Source organism: Cotesia typhae, unplaced genomic scaffold (genome assembly GCF_013202065.1).
Source record: "Cotesia typhae breed Kobodo isofemale line unplaced genomic scaffold, CoteBio_Ctyphae contig_65, whole genome shotgun sequence".
Classification (NCBI taxonomy): Eukaryota; Metazoa; Arthropoda; class Insecta; order Hymenoptera; family Braconidae; genus Cotesia; species Cotesia typhae.
In genome coordinates this window covers 786,121-808,976 of record NW_027423762.1, presented here as the reverse complement: position 1 = coordinate 808,976, position 22,856 = coordinate 786,121, and the positions used below count along the sequence as shown (strand labels likewise).

At 35.1% G+C, this 22,856-nt stretch overlaps 4 protein-coding genes and 2 pseudogenes across 5 annotated transcripts; 4 read left to right on the top strand and 2 right to left on the bottom strand.

The window, feature by feature from the left end:
- The first annotated feature begins 4,464 nt into the window (after positions 1-4,464).
- On the top strand, positions 4,465-5,374 carry LOC141532594 (tyrosine-protein phosphatase non-receptor type 9-like). Its single transcript, XM_074251012.1, is given in 2 exon segments — positions 4,465-4,889; positions 4,891-5,374. Coding segments are annotated over 2 exon segments (909 nt in total).
- A 241-nt stretch (positions 5,375-5,615) lies between these two features.
- On the bottom strand, positions 5,616-7,188 carry LOC141532559 (uncharacterized). 2 transcript variants are annotated; one of them, XM_074250953.1, is made up of 6 exons: positions 6,578-7,188; positions 6,395-6,493; positions 6,210-6,314; positions 6,025-6,120; positions 5,835-5,945; positions 5,616-5,784 (listed from the first exon to the last, which is right to left on the bottom strand). In XM_074250953.1, the coding sequence occupies exons 2-6, from the start codon at positions 6,436-6,438 to the stop codon at positions 5,712-5,714; spliced, it is 429 nt and encodes a 142-aa protein (XP_074107054.1). In that variant the 5' UTR covers positions 6,439-6,493; positions 6,578-7,188; the 3' UTR covers positions 5,616-5,711. The 2 variants fall into 2 exon arrangements, with proteins under 2 accessions (XP_074107054.1, XP_074107055.1); XM_074250954.1 differs by having other exon boundaries at positions 5,616-5,776.
- A 3,631-nt stretch (positions 7,189-10,819) lies between these two features.
- Positions 10,820-11,876, bottom strand: LOC141532600 (tyrosine-protein phosphatase non-receptor type 9-like). The gene is given in 2 exon segments (XM_074251024.1): positions 10,820-11,488; positions 11,490-11,876. Coding segments are annotated over 2 exon segments (912 nt in total). The 5' UTR covers positions 11,805-11,876; the 3' UTR covers positions 10,820-10,891.
- A 509-nt stretch (positions 11,877-12,385) lies between these two features.
- On the top strand, positions 12,386-13,351 carry LOC141532663 (tyrosine-protein phosphatase non-receptor type 9-like). The gene has a single exon (XM_074251113.1). The coding sequence runs from the start codon at positions 12,386-12,388 to the stop codon at positions 13,349-13,351; it is 966 nt and encodes a 321-aa protein (XP_074107214.1).
- A 202-nt stretch (positions 13,352-13,553) lies between these two features.
- On the top strand, positions 13,554-14,474 carry LOC141532662 (tyrosine-protein phosphatase non-receptor type 9-like; annotated as a pseudogene).
- An 873-nt stretch (positions 14,475-15,347) lies between these two features.
- On the top strand, positions 15,348-16,179 carry LOC141532661 (tyrosine-protein phosphatase non-receptor type 9-like; annotated as a pseudogene).
- The last annotated feature ends 6,677 nt before the right edge of the window (positions 16,180-22,856 follow it).

Sequence of the window (22,856 nt, the reverse complement as noted above, 5' to 3'; positions counted from 1 at the left end):
GCTACTGTATAACCACCAGAATATTTCTCAGCGAGCTTACCAGAAAAGTGATCTATGGCTGACGATAAGAGGTGTTCACACCGAACCACTTTGTCACCAATTTTAGGGTACCAATCAATATGTCGATCATTATAATGCTGACTTTGCTTAGTGAAAGCTTTAGCTAAATTAAGACGAACCAGATCCATCGCTTCCTTCAAAATCTTTAAGCTATCTAAGTGATTATAATCCTCAACTTGTTGATCACCTTCGCAAGTCGCGCGCAGGGTGCTTGGAGGAAGTATCTCACGACCATAGTTAAGATAAGCAGGGGTGAATTGTGTTGATTCGTGTTTCAAAGTGTTTATCGTAAAATTTAACTCAGGTAAGTACTTATCTCACGATCTTTGCAAATTTTTGATAAATTGTGCTATCATCGTACTGATAACTTCATTCGTCCGTTCGACCGGGTTACATTGTGGAGAATACGGAGGGGTCCTCATGTGTTCGATCCCGTATTCTTTTAGTTACGAGGTAAACTCTTTGCTTATAAATTGACTACCATTATTAGAGATTACCACACGTACATTACCGAATCGTAAAAGTACTCTTTCCTTCAATATTCGTACTATTGCTTCAGCTTTCGCTTATCGCAAGGGTTGGATCTCAACCCATTTAGTAAATTTGTCCTGTATTACTAATACATAACACATCCCATTCGACGACCGCGGTTTGGGACCTATCAAATCGATGGACACGACTTTCCATGGTCGAGTCGCATTTACTGTATCCATCTTACCCGGTGTCGGATGCTATTGAAGTTTGAATTCCTGACATTTTGTGCATTTTTGGACATAACTATCAATGTCTTGATGCATCCGAGGCCAATAGTAGTTTCGTGCAATCCGTGTAATCGTCTTTGTCACTCCTAAGTGACCAGCAGTCGGTTCATCGTGATTTTCCTGCATCACTTGGGTTCTTTTGCTCTCGGACACACACAGTTTCCATGCGTCAGATCCATGCCTATATAAATTGTCGTTTTTCACACAGAACCCTGGGTAAAGGTGTAGATATTTCATTCTCACTTTTTTCACGCTATTATAATCGTAATGGTATATATACCATTTATCGTTTACTTCTACGCTCGCGACTACTATTGTTTCTTGTAAACTCGCGTCATTATCGTCTTTTTGCATGCCTTAAGCGCGAAGCGCGCAGGTATGCTCTACTCTCGCCTAAAAATCGTGATTTCGATTAAAACGTGATTTTTATAATTTAAACGAAAAAAATTATGGATAAAAAGCATATTAAAATAAATAATAACTACAGAACACGTTAAAAATTTTTCTTATCGATTAAATAAGATTTCTCAGAAAAAACTCGTTTTTTCTGATGAATTAAGTGAATAAGAGCGTGGTGCAAATTCACAGGTGCAATGGGCTTGACAACACTACAACTTTGTCAAAAACCACTTTCGCGATTTAATTTTTTTTTGTTTTATTCCTGAGGATGTTTGTCAAAACCCTTGTCAAAATTGCGTGTCAAAATAATTCCGTTTCGATACAGTTAATTTTTTTGACTGTCAGTAAGGTGACTTTTTCTGCGATTTCGGCAGCCATTTATATTATTTTTCATAAAACAGGATTGAAATAACTATAAACAAGCAGAAACTATACGTACATGATGGTATCCAGTAACAGTCGCGATCTGGAAATTTTTAGACTTAGCAAATTTTTAGCTGCCAGGTCGATGACGTCACGACGATATTAATATCAAGGGCAATTCACGTCCTCAATAGCATCATAAACAGTTTAATATAGAGGGCACGCTGAGTATTGAACTCAGTCCATGTGTATTCGTCATGTCAGTAAGATCGTTGGCCTCTATGATACGGTCCTGACACTTGTTATGTAGTCCTGATAAAGGTGAATTTACATTGTGAACATGTTGGTTACTTCTAGGGTATAGTTATTGAGCAAGTTACACATGAAGTGTAACTTATACAGCTTTCTCAGTTTAGAATCAAAATGTTGAACAGATCTCTTCTATATGGCAACAGGTGAAGATCAAATTATCTATTTATAAGGGTGATTAATCAAATGTTAATATAGCTCGAGGAAAAAGTTGTTTTAAATTTGATAGCAAACATTGTTATTATTTTAAACCGCAATCGGTCTGAAACGTGCAAAATTAGTAATACCCAGTTGTTATTTGCGGCTTATAATAACAATGGTATAAGTATTGGAATTCACCAATCCGATAAGCATTTCAAAAACAGGAAAACAATGGTCTGTTCCCCGCTAATGAAAGTCGCAACAGTAATTGATAGGTTGAACTGGTTTTATTACGAAGCATGTATTGCTGCTTATAAATTCTTATCTATCAATGGATTCCTTTGAGAACTCTATTATGTTTTGGTTGGCATCATGCTTACTTGAAGATTAATTAATATTGTTGACATTGAACTCCAGGTTTTACTCAGTAAGATATGGAGCAATAATATTTTGTTCTCAGAATGTTTATGTATTTTTATCATATTTGTACCAAAAGTTTGAACCTTCTGCTTTGTTTTTGCGACTTGGGCCTTGTTGGATACCATAATAAAAAATCACAATACAGCTTGATATCGACAATAACCGAAAAAAAATGGCTCAAAATTGAAGAATTTTTCTAATAATTCTAATTAAAGTATTAATGCATAATGTCGCATTAAGATAAGCGAAATGGTCTATAAAAAATTTACGAGCGGTCGTAAATAGTTTTTCAAAAGTACTGAAAATTACTGGCAGTAAATTACCTGCGTAGGAAGGAAAATAGGGCATTAAAACTCACATGCAAAGTTCCCTGCCGAGTTTAAAGCGAATGGGGCTTATTAAGGACTGCAATTTCTTCGAAAAAAAAATATTTTATCCATCACTATACCTTCTTTTTCTATCAAAAGTACATTAAATCAACGGTCAATGCATTACAGTCGGCTACACATAAAAACAAAAAATCAGAAATGGTATCTGGTGTAATTACAATTTTCTTTTTACTTATGCAATAAATTTATGTTATCTGAGCATCATGAAGTTTATGATTTAGTTATGAGTAATTTTACTACCTCCTGGTTATGTTGTAACGGGTAATTTTTGAGTGTTTATTCTTTTGAAGAATAAACGCCGAACGAATATGAACGATACTGCGACACAAAACGCCCCCTTGCTCGAATCTGAAGCTGGCCGGAGTCCAGGGTAAAAGGGGGGTTAAACAACAAAATACAATCCAAAATAAAACCAACAGAACTCAGTTACTTATAAATAAATAATACATAACTACGTCTAAATAAATAACTCAAAATATCAAACAGGTTATGATATAGAAACAAAATAATCATTTAATTACCAAAATCAACTCAATAGGTTAATGAAAAAGATTAAAAAAAAAAATAACAAAACTCGTAGTACACATTTTAGGTTATTCAAACCTCAACAACTAAATCTAACGACAATAATACACAACATGACTTCGTGACGTCGATCAACGCACGCGTATCACGGCCCGATCAAAACTGGTCTGTACAAAACAAACTCTCACGCATTCTCACTCTCGTGAGTGTCAAAATCGCGAACTAATATTCCAAAAGCTGGTTACCCACTTCCCAGGAGACTAGCCGTCACCCTGGGCCTAAATCTCTACCCCGAGATTTTCTTTCAATCAAATTTTCTTTCAATAAACTAAAGAAATATAATCACAATAAATAATCGTCGTAAACAAAATAATACTTTTATAACTAACTAATTATTAACCCGTCTAGATATTCAACATTGGTAACTAAACTATTAAACCTTAATTGTTTTAAACAAACGATATTAACTAACACAAAATAGTTTTGAATATTTATAATCCAATCTAACTTAACTAAATAATATTTTCACAAGTTTTTAGTGAATAATACTCTCAATATCGTAAATTATCATTAATAATAATTAGGATAATAATACTGCACTCTTAAACAACAACTTAATAAAGAAAACCGGATTATTTACAATGTTAATTAATAATTTCTCGAGAAAATACGCCCGTTGAAGTATCAAGCGAACATAAATGACGAAGAGTAAGTAGCTGCCGTCGTTTCCCTCCTTGTCCCTTCTTCCGCGCCCTACTCCGCAGCTGTCCTGCACTAGCCATCGGCCCTCTCTCTCCGACTCAGTCCCACTCCCCTACTCTAGACCCTTTTTCCGACATCTGGGTCACAATGTTCATATTTTTATCGCGAGCTTCGGGGGTTCAACCCAGTATGAGCAAAATGTTCATAATGTTACCACGAACTGTATATTACTTATAAGCAATTGTTAATTAGCTATAGCTAATTAACAAATTTTATGAAAAAGGTGCCACTAGTTTGATACGAGCTGTCTCTCAGTGAGGATCCATTCGTGTTTTTAAAATAAAATTGAAAGACAAGTGCAATATTAGTTTTGAGGTGACTATAAGTGAGCGAAAATGAGTACCGAATTCGAAGAGCTATCTGCCATTGACTTTTTAATTTTTATGAACAATGTAGACTCGTTTGATCTCATCCATCTAGAATACTACATCATTGGAGAGAACCAGAAAATTTTCGAGGTGTCTGATGATGAGCCTGACAACAAAGGGTGCCGACAGCTGTTACACCGATTTCTCTGCTTCATGAAAAGGTACCCCAGAGCCGCTTTTATAGACGGTTATGAAGCGTATGATGGACAGCAAAAGTATATTTGTACAAGCGATCCAAAAGCAGAAAACTACGATAAATTTTGGGAATTAACCTGGTGCCGTGAAGTTAATACCATCGTGAAGATATCTCAAAGAAGAGAGGAAGGAAGCTGTCAGTATTGGAGTTCCGTAGAAGAAAGTGAGATAGAGTCTGGAGGTTTTAGAATAAAGACTGATAGTCATCAAGAGACCCCGTTTCATTTCAACATTGTTACTCTTGTCTGACCAAAAGAACCGCGAGCGTGAGATTTGGCACTATCATTACACTGCGTCGCCAACTGATAACAATCCAGATAATCCGTTTATATTTTTGTCCTTTGTGTGCAGTCTGAACGACACGTACACTATTTCTAAGAAGAAACAATCAGCTGAATGGAAGCCCGGAGCTATTCTCGTTCATTGCAACGATGGTAGCACTTTTTCGGCGGTATATTGTGTCCTCGATATTTGTGTTACCCAATTCAAATCCACAGGTGCGCTTTCAGTGGCAAATGATTTTCAGAAAATAAGACAGCGGGAGCACAACTGCTTGAATTATAACGCAAATGACTATAGTTTCTGCTATCAAGCCATTCACATGTATGTGTTAGGGGAAATGGGGTTCAGCCAAAAATATCTAGCTGAAAGGGAACTCACTCGATTGTACACACTGCTGTAGTTATAAAATTTTACCATGCAATCTTTCTACGTGGTTCTGTTGTTATTTATATTCTGGAGCAGAAAAATTTTGTTGCCTACTTGTAAGTAAAATAGGCACACAATGCAATACTTTCTATTTACGTTGAAAGAACATGTTGTACTGTTGTTATGCTACATTAAAAATAAAAGTCTAGGTTTCTTACTTAATATTGTAAAAAAGTTTATTGAAAATAATTTTACATTTAAAAGCTACCAAAGAACTAAATTTAAACGGCACCAGAATTACCTGTAACAAAGAGTATCATCAAGATTAGCTCACGAAGAATATCTTATCAAGAAAATAAACAAAATGCCTTCTATTGTCTAAACCCAACTGTGATTTTGATCTGTCTGCGCGCTCTTGATAAAAATTGATGGCAAACTGTAAAACTTCGATTAGAATGATCAAAAAAGCTTTAGAAACTATTGAAATAACTTACTAGTATTGTGACAAGTAGTCGTAATACTCGATAATCCATTTGTATTTAGTAAACCGCTTGACAGATATGGCAGGATGTGCGGACTGAGACGAGATCGACATTTTTTGCAGTCTGAAATGAAAAAGAAGAATTAAGTGTTAGGGAAGTTAAGAAAAAACCTGCTTTGAAAATAAATAAAGTTTATACTTACGATAGGTCTTTGTACGAATTAGTGTTGATGATATATATTGATCGAACAGCAAAATCATACATTTCGTCGCCTCTGACGCCTTTTTTCTCCAAAAGCCTGTACAATAATTTCAAATAAGCAAATTTAAAAAACAATAAATTACACACGGAAAATATGGGTGGTTAAGTTTTAGGAAAAGTACTTACAGCTCGATGACTGGTACAGCAGTCAACACTACATGGCGATCAGAATTCGGCACAAGCATTCGTGAAATTGGGTGATCATCTCTCACGTCCAACATGATAGTTTCTCTGAAAGCAAAAAGTAAGTCAACTGTCTGGTACTTTGAAATAATAATTTTGGTTTATTTTAATTATTTAAGAGTACTTACAACTTCTCCGATCCTGTGGGACCCAATAAGTTAGATTCAGGCATTACTATCTCAGTTTTTACCGGTAAAATCAAATCAATTCGGTTAATGTCTTCATGTCTAAAATAAATTTTTGAAAAGTATGCAATTAGTCTTGAAAATAGTATGCTAAATAAAAAAACTAAAGTTTCGTGCAATACTTACATTTCTTTTATCTTTTTGAAAGTATATCCAGATCCGTTCTCATTATCGGTAACCAAAGCCGACACGCCTGCAACGGTGAGGCTAATTTTCACGCCTGATCGATGATTGTTAATCACTTGTTCTACTACACTTCTCACAAAAATTAAGGGAGCAGAAAAAAAATCCAAATTTTTGGGGGATTTTCAACAGGCTGTAACTTATACAAAAATGGTCGTACAGCAAAAAAAAAAAAAAGCAAATTGTAGCTCTAAGTGTTTTGTTTTTGGATCTGAGTTTGAAATTTTTTTGAAAATATTTTCGAGTAATCATAAGAAAACCACCGAAAAAAAATTTTCGAAATTTTTTTGGTTTTTTTTTTTTTAATCTACGGACGTGGAAAAAATTTTTTCGACTCAACCTCCATATGGACCGGATAGCTTGTTTATTCAGATTTAATTTCGTTTTTTTAAAATCTCGATACGAGCATTTCTCGCTGAGATATCGATGTTTGAATGGAAAAAGATCATTTTGTCTTTGATTACCAATATCTCAGCAACCAATGATTGCACAGAAATTTTGAGGTTGGTTTTAAAAACTTGAATAAATTCTCTACAAGGATTGGCAATTGAATTTTGAAAAAAAAATTTTTTGGATTTTTTTTCTGCTCCCTTAATTTTTGTGAGAAGTGTATATTAGCAATCGCGTTTCTCGCAATCTTCAATGGCCATTCTTTCGGTATTATAATGTCCTGGGTCAAGTTTGGGTATTCGCTCATAATTTAATAATTTTGAATATCTAAATCACGGATAATTTGTTATGCAGAATAATTAACTACCCCAATGCTGGAGACGTGTTAACCAGATGAATTCGAAGGAGTGACTGAAGTCCCGACAATTGTTTTCACAAACCGCTCTTCCAATTATCAGAAACGACCGAACAACGTATCACGTCCACGCGTGATGATAATAAAAATAAGTGACTATTGCATGCACTGATAGAAAGATTTGTTTATAATTAAAAATATTTGTTAATATTTAAGAAATCATTTATTAGAGATCACTTTTTAGCATTAAATAAATATTTCTTAATACACTAGTCACAAAAATTAAGGGATATAAAAAAAATTCCAAATTTTTTGGTGATTTTCAGCGAGCTGTAACTCCGAGGAAAATGATCGCACAGAAAAAAAAAAAGCAAATTGTAGCTCCAAGTGTCTAGTTTTTAGATATGACCATGAAAATTTTTTGTCATCGTCAGGTCTGGAGAAATCCTAAGAAAACTGCTGAAAAAAAATTTTTCGAAATTTTTTTTCGTCTTAAAAAAGGTCTACGGGCTTCAAAAAAATTTTTTCGATTGTTTCGTTTAAAAGCTCTTTTAGTAAATTTAATACCCGTTAATTTGACGTAATCAAAAAGCCTGTATGATAATTTGCCGCGGAGTTATCGTCAATCAAAGCAAAAAGGTTTTTTTTGACTTTGGAAATCAATAACTCTGGAAATAATGACCGTATAGGAAATCGAAGGAGGGTTTTGAAAACTACACAATATTCTCTATAAGAAAACGTAAACCGCTTTTGAAGAAAAAATTTTTTTTGAATTGAAAACTCGGACTGAAAAAAAGACAAAAATTCGCCTAATTAAGGATATTTGGATAACTTGGTATAACTTTGGATAAAATGGTTGAACGAAGGATATCATTGGTAATTTTTTAACTTCAAAGTGTCCCCTAAAATCCCTAAGAAATTCAAAGCGCTGCGATTTTTTGTTCATAGTGCCCAGAAGCTTCAAATTCTGTGTTTTCGCAAAAATCACCATTATGAGCAATTGTGTGATTTTTATTCATTTTTCCATTGAAAAAAATTTTTTTTTTCAAAATTCTTTATTTTTTCGATCAAAGAGATTGATTTTTCAAGAAATTTGAAAAAAAAAAAATTTCAATTTTTTTCGAAAATTTTTTTCGAAATTTTCTCAATTTTTTTCGACTGTTGTTTTACCGCCGGCATTAGCGTTACCCAAAGCGTACCACGTGGAGGTTGCTCGATCGGATTTACGCTTCTCACACACGCGTGTGTGTGTGTGTGTGATCATTTTCCTCGGAGTTACAGCTCGCTGAAAATCACCAAAAAATTTGGAATTTTTTTTATATCCCTTAATTTTTGTGACTAGTGTATTTAAAATGATTTATTTGTATTTAATAAATCTGATATTCATTTATTAAATATTAATAAATCTTTTTAAATACTAAGAAATATTTATTTAATACTAAAAAGTGGTCTCTAATAAATGATGTATTCAATATTAACAAATATTTTTAACTATAAACAAATCCTTCTATCAGTGTGACAAATATAGATCTTCATTTTTCATTGTCGTTATCTGCTGGAAGGCATAAAAATAAATGGTAAGCTATGACTGGATTTGAAATCGGGAAAACCTGAACGAGTTTATCGCGAAACAAACAACATACCCGAGTTTAAATTGAAATCGTAGATTTAACGTCCCAGCAAACAATATGACCTTTTTTAGATTTGGTTGCCATGTTAAACTGAACTTAAAGACTTCATAAAACATCATATTGCTGGCTGGAGTATTAAACGTCCAAATCGTAAATTTAACGTTAGCCCCGGCCGGGAATCGAACCCAGTTCCATTTGATTGCGCCCCAAAGGCATTCACGGAAATAATATTCGGGTAACGCTGACAGCTTTATGGTCTATAAAATTATTAATTAAGACACATGGCCAATAATGAACCTAATTTTCATTATACCCACTGTCGAAGCTGATCTACTATGGCGCTAATATTACTTTTGGGAACTAATGTGACCGTCACCGGAAATACGAACCAATTTCGCAAAAATGGAGACCAGTGAGAGCTATTCAGGCGTTGATGTACGTTCGCGTTTCTACAAGTCGTTAGATTATTATTTGCGTATGATCTCAATGAGGTCCATTATGGCCGTCGACGGGATTGGTAGCTCTGCGGTGTTTTGCGTATTTGATATATGTGTAGCTCAATTCGACAAAACCGAAACCTTGTCACTGCCTAGTGTTCTTAAAAAAATTCGCCAGCAAAAATACGGATTTATGAATTGTTCAGATGACTATGTCTTGTGTTACCAATTACTTGGAGTCTATATTAAGGATAAGTTGTTCATGTTGCCTTTTATCTAAATTATCTAACACCAACTTGTTATCAAAAAGCATTCAACATTTTCTTGTACTTAATTTTATATTATAACCACTTTATAAAGTATTATTAATATAGTTCTCTAGAATTTATGTCCATGTTTAGATTTTTCATAATATTTTACTTGAAATATTCTAATGCGCACTCAATTCATTCTATTGTGAATCTTAATGTTTAAATTTAATGTTTAAATCCACATTAAGGACTTTAATTGACGGCAATAAAAAATCCATGAGTTAAAACGCAATTTCACAAAAACCATGTTACAAAACTGCGACTTAAATAAATATTTTCAAATTTGTAATACGCAAAATGTAGCTGCTTTCAATTAAACGAACTAATTTCAAAGATAATGTTATGTCTTCCCTAAACAGTTACAGCCTATTAGAATAATTTTAATAGCCTTGAATATTCTGGAACTTTTGATTTACAAAGGCTTGTAAATCAGGTCATCTTTGATGTACCAAAACGGTAAGATTTACGACGTTAAAATAAAAATTTACGCTGGCGAAAGGATTGCTCACGCTCGTATATGTTCATTAACAATATTCATGCTGTAATAAACGCGCCAGACTGTATGTCGCCAATGATTATGTGTACAGTCTATGTTCTGATGTAAATATTTAGATCACCGAGTTTTTGAGAGATGGTTTATTGCCTAATAAATTTTACGTGTTCATCAACGACTGATAAGTATGGTCTGTGGATAAAATATGTATCAATCTGTTTTATTTTAAATTGTTATAAATATTCAGGCATTCTTAAACAATATTGTTATAGTTATGTAAGTAATTAATTATTTCATTTTAATAATAATTTATTAATTATTGTTACAATTTTACTTCCGTCACCTATGCATATAATTTAAAAACACTTTTGTAAAGGGAAAGGTAAATAAATTATCCAATTTAATAACACAGATTTTTATTTAAAAACATTGCTTAAAATTTACATTGGTTCATTTTACAAGACTAGTTATTACACAGCTCTTAATGCACAACCAAAAGATCCGGGTTCGATTCCCGGTTGAATTATTTTTTTGGTTTTTTGTATTAAAATTAATTTAGATGGCTACTAAGCTTATATTTAACTAAAAATAGTTTAAGTAACTTCATTGAGGTTCAATATAAAAAATAATTTTTTTTTTCTCAGTTAGAAAGATATAGCTCAACATAGCAAAGCAAAACTGTATAACAAAAAATATACTGATCGACACTCGACAGGCAGTTGTACATTTGCTTTCTAAGATTTGAAACAATTGAATAAAGGTTAAATTTACCTGTTTTAATAAAACTAGACAATGCAATATCAACAGCGCAAAATGTCATAGCTCTCGCAAGCCCACTGTTGCAATGAACCACTATTGGACTGTTGGAATCCCTTCGGCAGCCATTATCCGATTTTCGGATGACCATCCGTCTATCGTAAGCCTTTACCATCAGTACCAAGTGAAGAAAGTCTTCCTCTGCTGGAGAAATATGATGCTCTTGCCATTTTTTATACGAAAAGTGAGTGAGTCTCAAGCGACCTCCGTCCTTGTGAGTGACTTCAATACTTGTGATTTGAAAATCCTTAAAGGCCGAACAAACTTCAATCGTGTTCACCATCAGGCTGCCAATTTTAAGAGTTGTTCCTTTAACTGGGCTCCAGTAGTAGTAGCACTGGCTCCTTCCGTTTTCAACATGATTGCACAGCATGATGATGAGCTCACATTTTTTTTCCCAAATCATCTTCCACCAATCTGAGATTTGTCTCTTCTAACGGCGCCTGACTCACTATATACTTCTTCGGGTGCTGAAATCCATCCACGTGACTTGCATTAATGTAGTCGCCGTAATGTTCTTCACTCCGTAGAATCACTCTGCTGTGATCAAAGCACGGCTGATCTGGATACCTATTTTTCTTGAAGTTTTCATCAGCTACAAAACCATTGAACGTTCCTTGAATTTTCTTGTTCAATATTTTGTTGTGCTCTTCACAGAGATGCTTAAGGACGTCCGGCTTGTTGAATAATTTAATAAGATCGCTACAATTTAGCGACTTAGAATTTTCACACCCCATTTAAGTTACAGATATTGTCTGCTCCCTTCAAGTGCTGTTCACTCAGCAATATAACTGCATCGACGTATGACCTAAGGTCAACTAACGGGTTACAATTCTGAACTGATATTTATAGCGATATTTTTTTCCTTCTAACTTGACGCACTTGTGCTAAGCTATTTAGGTAAAATCATTATTACAATTTAAATAACAACTACTGGAACTAAGCCATAAAGTGGGATAATTTAGTATAACGTCATTGACAAACCGCAAACTGATAAACGTCAATTCAATCCAGTAGGTAACTAATAAAGCACAATATGCAACCGAGTCCTGTTTAGCTTATGTCACAAAAGATTGTGAAACAACTTATTCATTTTCTGATTGAACCACGTAAGCTATCATCAGTACATGCATATTCTGGTTTTTATTTATCTCCGCGGTGATTAAGAGTCACTGTAATTTGACCGGTAAATAAACATAAAGATAAGAGAAATTATAAAGAGCTGTCGATCATCAGCGGAGCCTAGTACCCAATCAACTGAGATAATTGCAACGTTAATTCGGTGTTATCTGAACAAAGTGAGAAGTTTTTCTTTACAATGTGCTCAAACGTCTTTGGGATGTACCACATTTCCAATTATTTGGAGCAAGTAACCGAATCTGAAACAAAATACATCGAAAGAATTTGTCGAGAGCACCATGTCATCATCAACATTCAGATAAGCGGTTCTTGTGAAGAATGTAAGAAAATGGAAAATACTAAGAAAAATCGGTTTCAAAACATCGAATGTTGGGATTCTACTCGGGTGTGCTTAAAAAAAAAGGGATCCAACTACATCCATGCGAACTATGTTGATGGTTTTGAACAAGTCTGGAAATTCATAGTGACCCAAGAACCGATGGACAACACACTCGAGGACTACTGGAGCATGGTTTGGCGGACTGGTGCTAGAGTTATTGTGATGTTGAATGGTACCGACGGACCTGCAGTGCCCTCTGTAAGTGACTATAACCAATTGGAAGGATTTACAGTCACCGTAACAAGTATCGCTGTGCAAAAGGATTACGTTGAAATGGGTATGAATGTATTGAATATTAATACCATGCGATCAAAAGCTGTTCATTTTTTCAAATACCTGAGCTGGCCAAAAGAAGGTATTACTGATATATCGACGCTTATCAGTTTCATGATAGCAGTGAATGAGAGGCACCAGTATTACATGAAACCCGCCTTGATGAATCCGCCGAGTCCAATAGTTATCTACAGTACCACTGGCATCGAAAGAGCTCCAACGTTTTGTGCCGTGGATATCTGTATATTTCAATTAGTGAACTCAGCAACTATATCAATACCATCAGTTGTGTTCAACATTAGACAACAGAGACGTTCAAGCTTCGAGTCTTTAGACCATTATGTTTTTATCAATAATGTGATAGTTCATTTTTTAGCAACTATTCCTCCAAATTATAAATTGTATCATCTATTATTTTCTCGTCGTTTCAATGAAAGTGCGCGTTTCTTATCACATCCATCGACAGTCAATCCATTTTGTTGTTATAAATAAATTTTTGATACTACCTAGAGTTGTTCATTATAGTTATCATACTCATAAGAAAAATGAATCAGTATCCACAAACCACAAAACGGTTTTACTAATAAATATAGCATACTATTGTATTGGCGGCGTTAGTATAACGAAATCCTTCGTTGCGATCACACTCCAGCTAGATTTTTCCTGGCTTACTTTGGAATTAACCTTCGCGAGGATGGCTAACAACCTCTTGATATTTATTCCAGTCAGCGATTACATACAGCGAGCCAAAGACCCGAAATGGATCGACATAGTCGTTCAAAAACACCTGCAAGTCATCAATTTAACTATAGCGAGTACTTGTGATATCTTTTACTTACGGAGAAACAGGAAGAAAAACCGAAATATGAAGTATCCATGCTGGGATATTTCTCGGGTAGTGCTCAAATCCAAAAAAGGCTCGGACTACATCAATGCCAATTATATGGCTGGAATTGACGGAAGATGTAAATTTATAGCGATGTAAGAACCGATGGCAACGACTTTCGATGACTTTTGGAGCATGATCTGGCAGGAAAAATCTCGAATCATCGTGATGCTGAATGGTACCAAGCAAAAATGACAACCTACAAATCCCCAGTATTTATGCATGAACCAAGATCATGCGATATTGAAGGAGTTTATCATCAAAGAAGAAAGCGTTAGGACGGGATCCCATTTCATGTACACACAGTTGAGAATTCTTCATAGACCGACCGAAGATTCGAGGATAATACATCACTTCAAATATTTTGATTGGACAGAAACTGATGCTCCTGATGTAGAATTGATTCTCGACTTTCTGCTAAAAGTCAACAAGCAAGACCAGTATTATTTCAAGCGAACGATTGTAACTAACCAACGTCCGGCAAAACCAATTGTCGTCGCAGATATATGCCTGTACCAAATGATACACAGATTGAAGGTGTCAGTACCGTTAATGGTGCTGAAAGCCAGGCAACAACGGCGATTTAGCATTCCGACTTTGAACCACTACATTTTCATTCATAATTTCATCCTTAATTTTCTAAGTATCATAAAAGTGAAACCTGAAGTATACTTCGATTTTCGTTTGCATTTGTCTCATAATGACACTCAGTTATTTATGTTATTATAGACCTATAATGTAAGTAAATTATTAAAGTTACGGATAGTATTCATCGATATTTTATTTATACGAACTCAACCACACATAATTTTTTTTTCCGAAATGTTAAGGTTTTAGACTTTATTTATTAATTTAATTATAACCTCCATAAATACTCTATCAGAGACATATTTTTATTTTCCTTTTATACTTATCGTTTAATATTCAAACAAAAGAAGGAGGAAAATAGTTTTGCTACCATTACTTTTTGTCATAAACGCTTATTTTCATTATAACAATACTTTGAAATGGAAAAGAAAAAACGTATTTTGTCGTGAATCATAAATTTCAATTACAATTGTCACTATATATTTTTGCAGAACAGCGATCGTTAATGTCTTGCTTGATGACTTTATAGTATTCATTTTAGTAGGGGAGGCTGAGTTTGAACTGAACAGTGATCTCTTATTTTAACAAACTTTAAAACTTCCTACATGGAAATCGAATGATTACCAACAGAATAAAACCGAAGAGTAGAGTTACAATAGCTGGTAGGTAATTCAAGGACTTATCGTAGTATGATTTAATAACTAGCATTTAAAAGCCCTGAAATTGTGCTAAATCAAAAACTGTTTTTCATCAGAGAAGCTGCTTAATTAATGTTCACAATAAGAGTCTACATTAATAATTGTATCCAACACTAAAACTGCTATTACAAAGTAAATATTCTTTATGAGTGTGATTGTTTTTCCTCTTTCACCAAGTGTATACATCATATCATACAATACCATAACTCTAAAAATATCACACCGGAAAATCTGTTATAAGATAAATACGACCTGATTAGCCCTCAGTTTTACACAACCATTACTTGCGATAGCAGTGCACCCAGGATTAAAAAATATGAATTCTAAGAGCGCGATTTTGCAAAATAACTCCAGAAGATGGAGCTATGATTCAGCAATGAAGAACATCAAGTTCGAAACTTCTGCGAGCTTCGTCGACGGCAATAACATCCCAAAGAAGTTGATGGTCGTCAAAAAAGCAGCTTCTGATTTCTCAGGTCCTAATTTTTGGGACTTGATATGGAAGACTGACAGCAGAGTGATCGTGCGATTTTATAAGGGTACATCCATAAGACATAAATGACTGAATAGCAATACATCCCTGGCGTACGATGTGGGTCAATTTACCTTATGGAAGAAGATTGTCATTGATAAATTGTCATTACACTCAGATAATCTTGACTGTAAGAAACAACAAAGAAAAGAAGTCAAAAAAGATAACGCACTACCAATACCACGAGTTTCCTGATCAACAGACGCCCTTCTACTCTGTGCAGCTCATATCCTTCTGGAAGATTGTGAACAAAAAGTATGAAGGCATCACATCACTGGAAGAGAAGGAAAATGGACTGTGCCCAATTGTAATGTACAACGCCGGATGTTTTGAAAGGTTGGTGTCGATCTGTGCGATAGACATTTGCCTGGACCAGTTGACGGAGGAGCAATCAGTCTCGGTGCCTGACACGCTTTTGGATGTCAAGTACCAAGTTTCTTTTGATTCTATGAGCACGGAAGAACAAGAGTTTATTGATAAGACTGTCAAGCATATCAAAAGCACGTTACTTTAGAAGAATGAACAAGATGACAGTGACGTATACCCCGGAAATGTTTCTTTCAGAGATCGAGTTCGGAAGTATTGTTTACTTTTTAAACGACCATCTGTTTTTTGAGTGTTTACTGTTTGGGTAGGGTTGGCACTACCGTTTTCGTGATAGTGTAAATGTGATATGTGATATATATATATATATATATATATATATATATATATATATATATATATATATATATATATATATATATATATATATATATATATATGTCGGAGGAAGAGTGGTTCGGGCATCGTTAGGGTCCTTTGGATCATTATCAGCCATCTTTATTTATTTTTACAATAATCAAATATAATAAAGACTTTGATTTAAAATATAACGTACACTAACTCGTACAAATAATAAATTTAATTACAAATATTCTACTGCGATTGATATAACAGTTAAAGACGTTTTGGGAATAAGACCGAGAACGAATCCGGGGTCAGCAGGATGTATGCGATCCTTACTTGATCAATGCTCAACGAGAACTACTCTCCCAAGTACCCTAAGTACTTATTCACTCAAAAATTATTTCGACAGCCCTCATTGTCTGTCGATATTTCTAACTATATACTTTTTACTTCTATCCTGTGACCTCGGCTACGTTTGGTGACCATTGTCACTCCGGACTTAAGCCCATCGTTATAACCATAAAAAATATAACTAGCTTAAATCATAAATAATATCTAAATATTCTATGCTTTACGATTTTGCTTAAAATTTACAGACAAACTAAAATATTGGGAATTTCCAATCTCTGGGAAAACCCAGCTTGATATTATCTCCGACACGGCCAACCTGACGATCACACGTCCTCGGGTGCATCTGTAAACATGTTATTACAAACCGTGTCAATTTTTTTTTTTTTTTTTTTTTTTTTTTAAACAAATAATTTTCCTTTATTCAGAGGCTCATTTAAGCTACAAAAACTCTCGACTATCAAATCTAACAGACTTAGCTTCTTGAAGGTGCCTTTTCAAAATTTCTACGATTGTCTATCCCAGCGATCATGCAGGCTATGTTCATCACCACCCCAGGTATAGACCCTTAGCACACAATGGTCTGCAACTGTATATTACATACAGCAAAACTGTGTACCACCATAGTTACTCAACTATGTACACCAGTATTCAAAATCTTTTCTACATTGTCAACCAATGACACATGTAGTACAACATAATTTTCTTCTCAGGCCCCCGCTACCTCACCAACTGCCCATCGCCCCCTGACAATCTTGGCAACCAAGATTGATTCAAATCACCCTGGATTTGCAGTTACGACTACAGCTTGGTCCAAGTAGTTTGACCCCCAGAAGTAAAATTTTCTTATCGCCACCACATCATCTACTGCCCATCACACTCTGGCCAAACCACCATTGATTTGACATTATGACCTACAGCCTGATGCGAGTGATGCGACTTTCATCAACTACCATTAGTGCTCGGTCTTTCCCCCGGTGGTTTCTGACTCTGTCTCAGAGTTATTCTGAGAAACTTCCTGTTCATCACCCTCATGATCATCTGGTATATCCAATTCAATAGGGATATGACTTTCCGGCATTTTCCTCAAATTCTCATGACTATATTTATAAGTCCTATTATTGTCTAACGACTTCAAAGTATACCGATCGCCATCGAGAATTTCCGCCACTACAAATGGACCTCTAAACTTAGGATCAAGCTTCGTTTGATTTCTCTCTTCGTTCTTAATTAACACGAAATCTCCTATCTTAAATGGTATAACTTTTGCTTTATTTTTATCAAATCTATACTTATCATACTTAGCATTTATTTCTATGTTCTCAATAGCTTTTTGCCTTACGTCAGAGATATCTATTTCTTTATCTACCTGGCCAACTACCATTCCAAAAGGTCTGGCTACTTTACCAATTAACAATTCTAATGGACTCGCATTAGTGACTCGATTGGTAGTGCAATTCATTGCTAACTGAATTTCATTTACAACTGCTTGCCAAGAGTTTCTACTCGTTTCGGCTGCAGTAAACATACTTTTTAGGGTACTCATTACGCGTTCTACCTGACCATTAGCTCGACTAGAACCCGCAGCTATAAGATGTAATTTTGAGTTTTGTGAGGTACAATACTCTTGAAATTCTTTACTTGTGAAACATCTACCTTGATCCGCAATTATGCGGGTCGGTGGGCCAAACAATGATATAGCGTTTTTAAGAGCCTTAATAGTATTGACACTATCTATTTTTCGAGTATGATATAATAAAACAAATTTAGTGAAAGCATCTATCAACACGACAACGTATTCTTTCGAATCATTTTTACCCGTTAATTTACCTGTAATATCCATGTGTACTGTATACCAAGGGATGCTGGTTTTAGGAATAGGATGAAGCTCTGCTTGTACTTTGCCTGAGCTTGACTTGGAAACTCTGCAAGTATAACAGTTATCAATGAATTTACGAACATATTTCGTAATTCCTTCAAACCAGTAATACTCGCAAACCTTGTCAAGTGTTTTCTCCCATCCTAAGTGTATAATTGACTCATGTACATGATTTATTACCGACCACCTAAAAGCACGTGGAACAATAGGTAAACATAATGTTTTACCTCGCCTTTGGATTTTTCGGTGGAGTAACCCTGACCGTACTTCATAAGTTTTAGCAAGATCGGACGCAATCTCATCATTTTCTAAATCAATTACTATCTTACTAATTTCTGGGTCACGCCGTTGCTCAACAAGAAGCTAATCATCGGAAATTTCCGTCAAATTTATCCGTTTCTGTAAAATTTTATTTGAATTACTACGCAATTGTTCTGTAACAGGATTACGCGAAAAGAAATCAGCGTGAGCCATTCTTTTACCTTCTCTATACACAATATCAAATTTAAAAGTCTGTAAGAAAGCCCACCAACGGCGAACCCTTGGTGTTAGGTCAGCCTTTTTCTGAGAGGCTTTTAACGAATTACAATCCGTAATTACTACGAACGGTCGACCATGCAAATAATGACGGAAAAATTTTACTGCGTTAAATACAGCTAGAGTCTCTAATTCGTATGAATGATATCGTGACTCAGCTGAACTTGTAGCTTTGCTATAATACTCGACAACTCTATTTGAACCATTAAATTTTTGCATTAATATAGCCCCATAGCCTTCAGAGCTAGCGTCTGTGTGCAACTCTATAGGAAAATTCGGATTGAAAATCATTAGTACAGGCTCATTAGTCAATACAGAGATTATTTTCTGACGGATATTTTCATGTACCTCAGTCCATTCAATATTTTTTTTTGTTACCTGAGGTCAAACGGTATAAGGGTTTCATTACCTGTGAGAACTTTGGAATAAATTTACGAAAATAAGAAGAGAGACCGATGAATTGTCTCAACTGAGTTACGGTTCTCGGTGCAGGTAAGACAGTTAAGGCTTCGATTTTACGTGAGCTGGGACGGACTTCCCCAGCAGAAATTTCATAGCCCAGGTATTGTACTTGGGTTTTGAGAAACGAGCATTTCGATAAATTAAAAGAGAATCCGGATTTAATGAGAATACTGACTACTTTTTGAAGTCTGTCTAAAGCTTCTTCAATAGTTGAAGCTATAATCATAATATCATCCATATACACAATAACGAATGTATATGCAAGTTCTCCTAAAGCTTTTATAACAGCACGTTGAAAGACAGAGGGTGCGTTCTTTAGCCCGAATGGCATGGTCAAATATTTATATTGCCCATCAGGCGTTACAAACGCTGTCCGTTCAATTGATTCTGTCTCAACAGGGATTTGATGAAATCCACTGGCCATATCTAAACATGTGAAAAACTTTGCACCAGCGAGTCGCGCTATTTGGTCGGCTATGAGGGGTAAGGGAAATTTATCATCTATCGTATTAGAATTCAGTTCTCGATAATCAACGCACAAACGATCAGAACCATCTTTCTTTTTAACTAATAATATAGGACTTGCAAACGGAGAGCAACTCGGACAAATAACATTAGCCTTCAATAGTTCATCTACTCTATCCCGTACTACCTGCCTTTCCTCGGCACTAAGACGATACGGTCGCCTTTGTACAGTTACATTAGGGTCAACTAAACGTATTATAAGCTCCCCTGTATTAACACGAGTACTTGGAAACCCCTGAATAAATGAATCGGTATATTCTTTTAAAATAGAAATGAGTTTCTCTTTATCATCTCCAATTACGTCAGTATCAATATCATTAAAATGTATTTTACTAATAGATTCGAGTATATTACATGCATTAATCAGTTTACTTTTAGATAAGCTAAAATTATTTGAAGTTATATTTACATCAAATCCTTGCCCAAGAATTTCACGACCAATTAATATGTCACATTTTAAATAATCATCCGCAATAACATGAAAAAGTATCTCTAACGTATGGCTATTAATAGTTATTTCAGACAAAATTTGTATCGTACAGTTCACGCTAACATTTCCAATACCCTTAAGAATTATTAATTTATTTTCCCTCTTTCCCGCGATCCTAGTCGCAATACTTTCTTTAACCAATGAGCATTCCGCTCCTGAATCGAACCAAAATGAAAACGACTCACCACGATGTATTAAGGAACCTGACGGAGCTGCCACTGTGCAGAAATCGACTCGTCGCTCTCTAAATTCCTTGCTTCCTTGATCCTTCATGCTGCTGGCCGTAGATTGACATTTGGAAGCGATATGTCCAGTTCTCCCACACTTGTAGCAGGTAACAGGCTTGTTGTGCATTGGAATATGTCTAACAGCTACCTGATTGTTTGGTGATGACTCCGGTTTCCTCTGATTTGCCGTTGAGAGACAATTTGTACTCTTGTGCCCCATTTTCCCACATGAATGACACTTAATAGGCACAGCCGACTTAAATTTCTTGAAATCAGAAGACGATCGCTCATCTTGCGACGATGTAGGTCTCTTGCGCGTGTAAGAAAAAGCCTTTAACTCTTTCTGTAGTTGAATACGGGTCTTGACGTCTGTGGTGAACGCCAAACGTTGAAGACGACTATCAAACTGAGAGTTATGCGCAAGAACAACTGATACTGCAATTTCTTCCGCAGTTAAATTTTTCCATTTTGACATGAGTGACGCCAGGAGACGACTCGAGTAAGATGCTAAGCACTCACCGTCTTTTGGACGACTATTTTGCAGATTAATTAAAGTTGCTGCTGATGTCTCCACTCCGGCAAACCTTGTAATGAAAAGATCTTTGAAATCAGTCCAGGTTATCCCAGGGTAACACACTTGAGATAACCAAGTAGACGCAGATCCTTGAAGAGCTTCACTTAGTGCAATAACTAACGAACTACCTTCTAGAGGACGTTCCACTAAACACATATCCACTGTCGCGCACCAAGCACACGAATCCGCGTTTGAATTTTCCGGGTTAAATTTCGGTAGTGAAATACTACGACTCGGTGACACTGGTTTTGTCATAGACTTTATTAACTCTACAAGACTTTGGTTTTGCATTTCCAAAAGCAGTTTAAATTGCTCAGAAGAAAATGCAGCAGATGATCCTGATCCCACTTCTGATGTCGGAGGAAGAGTGGTTCGGGCATCGTTAGGGTCCTTTGGATCATTATCAGCCATCTTTATTTATTTTTACAATAATCAAATATAATAAAGACTTTGATTTAAAATATAACGTACACTAACTCGTACAAATAATAAATTTAATTACAAATATTCTACTGCGATTGATATAACAGTTACAGACGTTTTGGGAATAAGACCGAGAACGAATCCGGGGTCAGCAGGATGTATGCGATCCTTACTTGATCAATGCTCAACGAGAACTACTCTCCCAAGTACCCTAAGTACTTATTCACTCAAAAATTATTTCAACAGCCCTCATTGTCTGTCGATATTTCTAACTATATACTTTTTACTTCTATCCTGTGACCTCGGCTACGTTTGGTGACCATTGTCACTCCGGACTTAAGCCCATCGTTATAACCATAAAAAATATAACTAGCTTAAATCATAAATAATATCTAAATATTCTATGCTTTACGATTTTGCTTAAAATTAACAGACAAACTAAAATATTGGGAATTTCCAATCTCTGGGAAAACCCAGCTCGATATTATCTCCGACATATATATATATATATATATATATATATATATATATATATATATATATATATATATCAGAGAGGCAGGAGTTATTGTTGGGGATTCGGTATTTTGTGATTCACTCATTTTTATTATTACAATTAATTAATATTCACAATTACAAAAAGATCAATTATTACGAATGAGTAGATAAACTCGTACAAGGTTAAGTTAATTCAGGCCGCAAACAATATTAATAATATCTTGCGATTGACCGAGACTTAGGAAATAACGAATTCGCGATCACCAGGACGTCCGTTCGATCTCGATCTCAAAGCAAGAATGTCTTTTCAAAAACTATTCTCAAATAGTCTGCCTGCTGCACATTTCTCTTTTCCTTATTAATTTTATGATACCCCTATCGTCCTGGGATCCCGACTACGTTGACAACCATGTGCCTACCTAGGCCTAAGCCTACCGCAATAAAACATTTTAGTTATATCTTATTGTACAAAATATTAAAGTAACAATACATTTCTTAAAATAACTAAAAAAATAGAAATATCCTAAAGAATATTCTCATCGCTTCGTCAGAAAATACTCCACTGTACTTTACTCTCCGACATATATATATATATATATATATATATATATATATATATATATATATATATATATATATATATATATATATTTTTACGTAA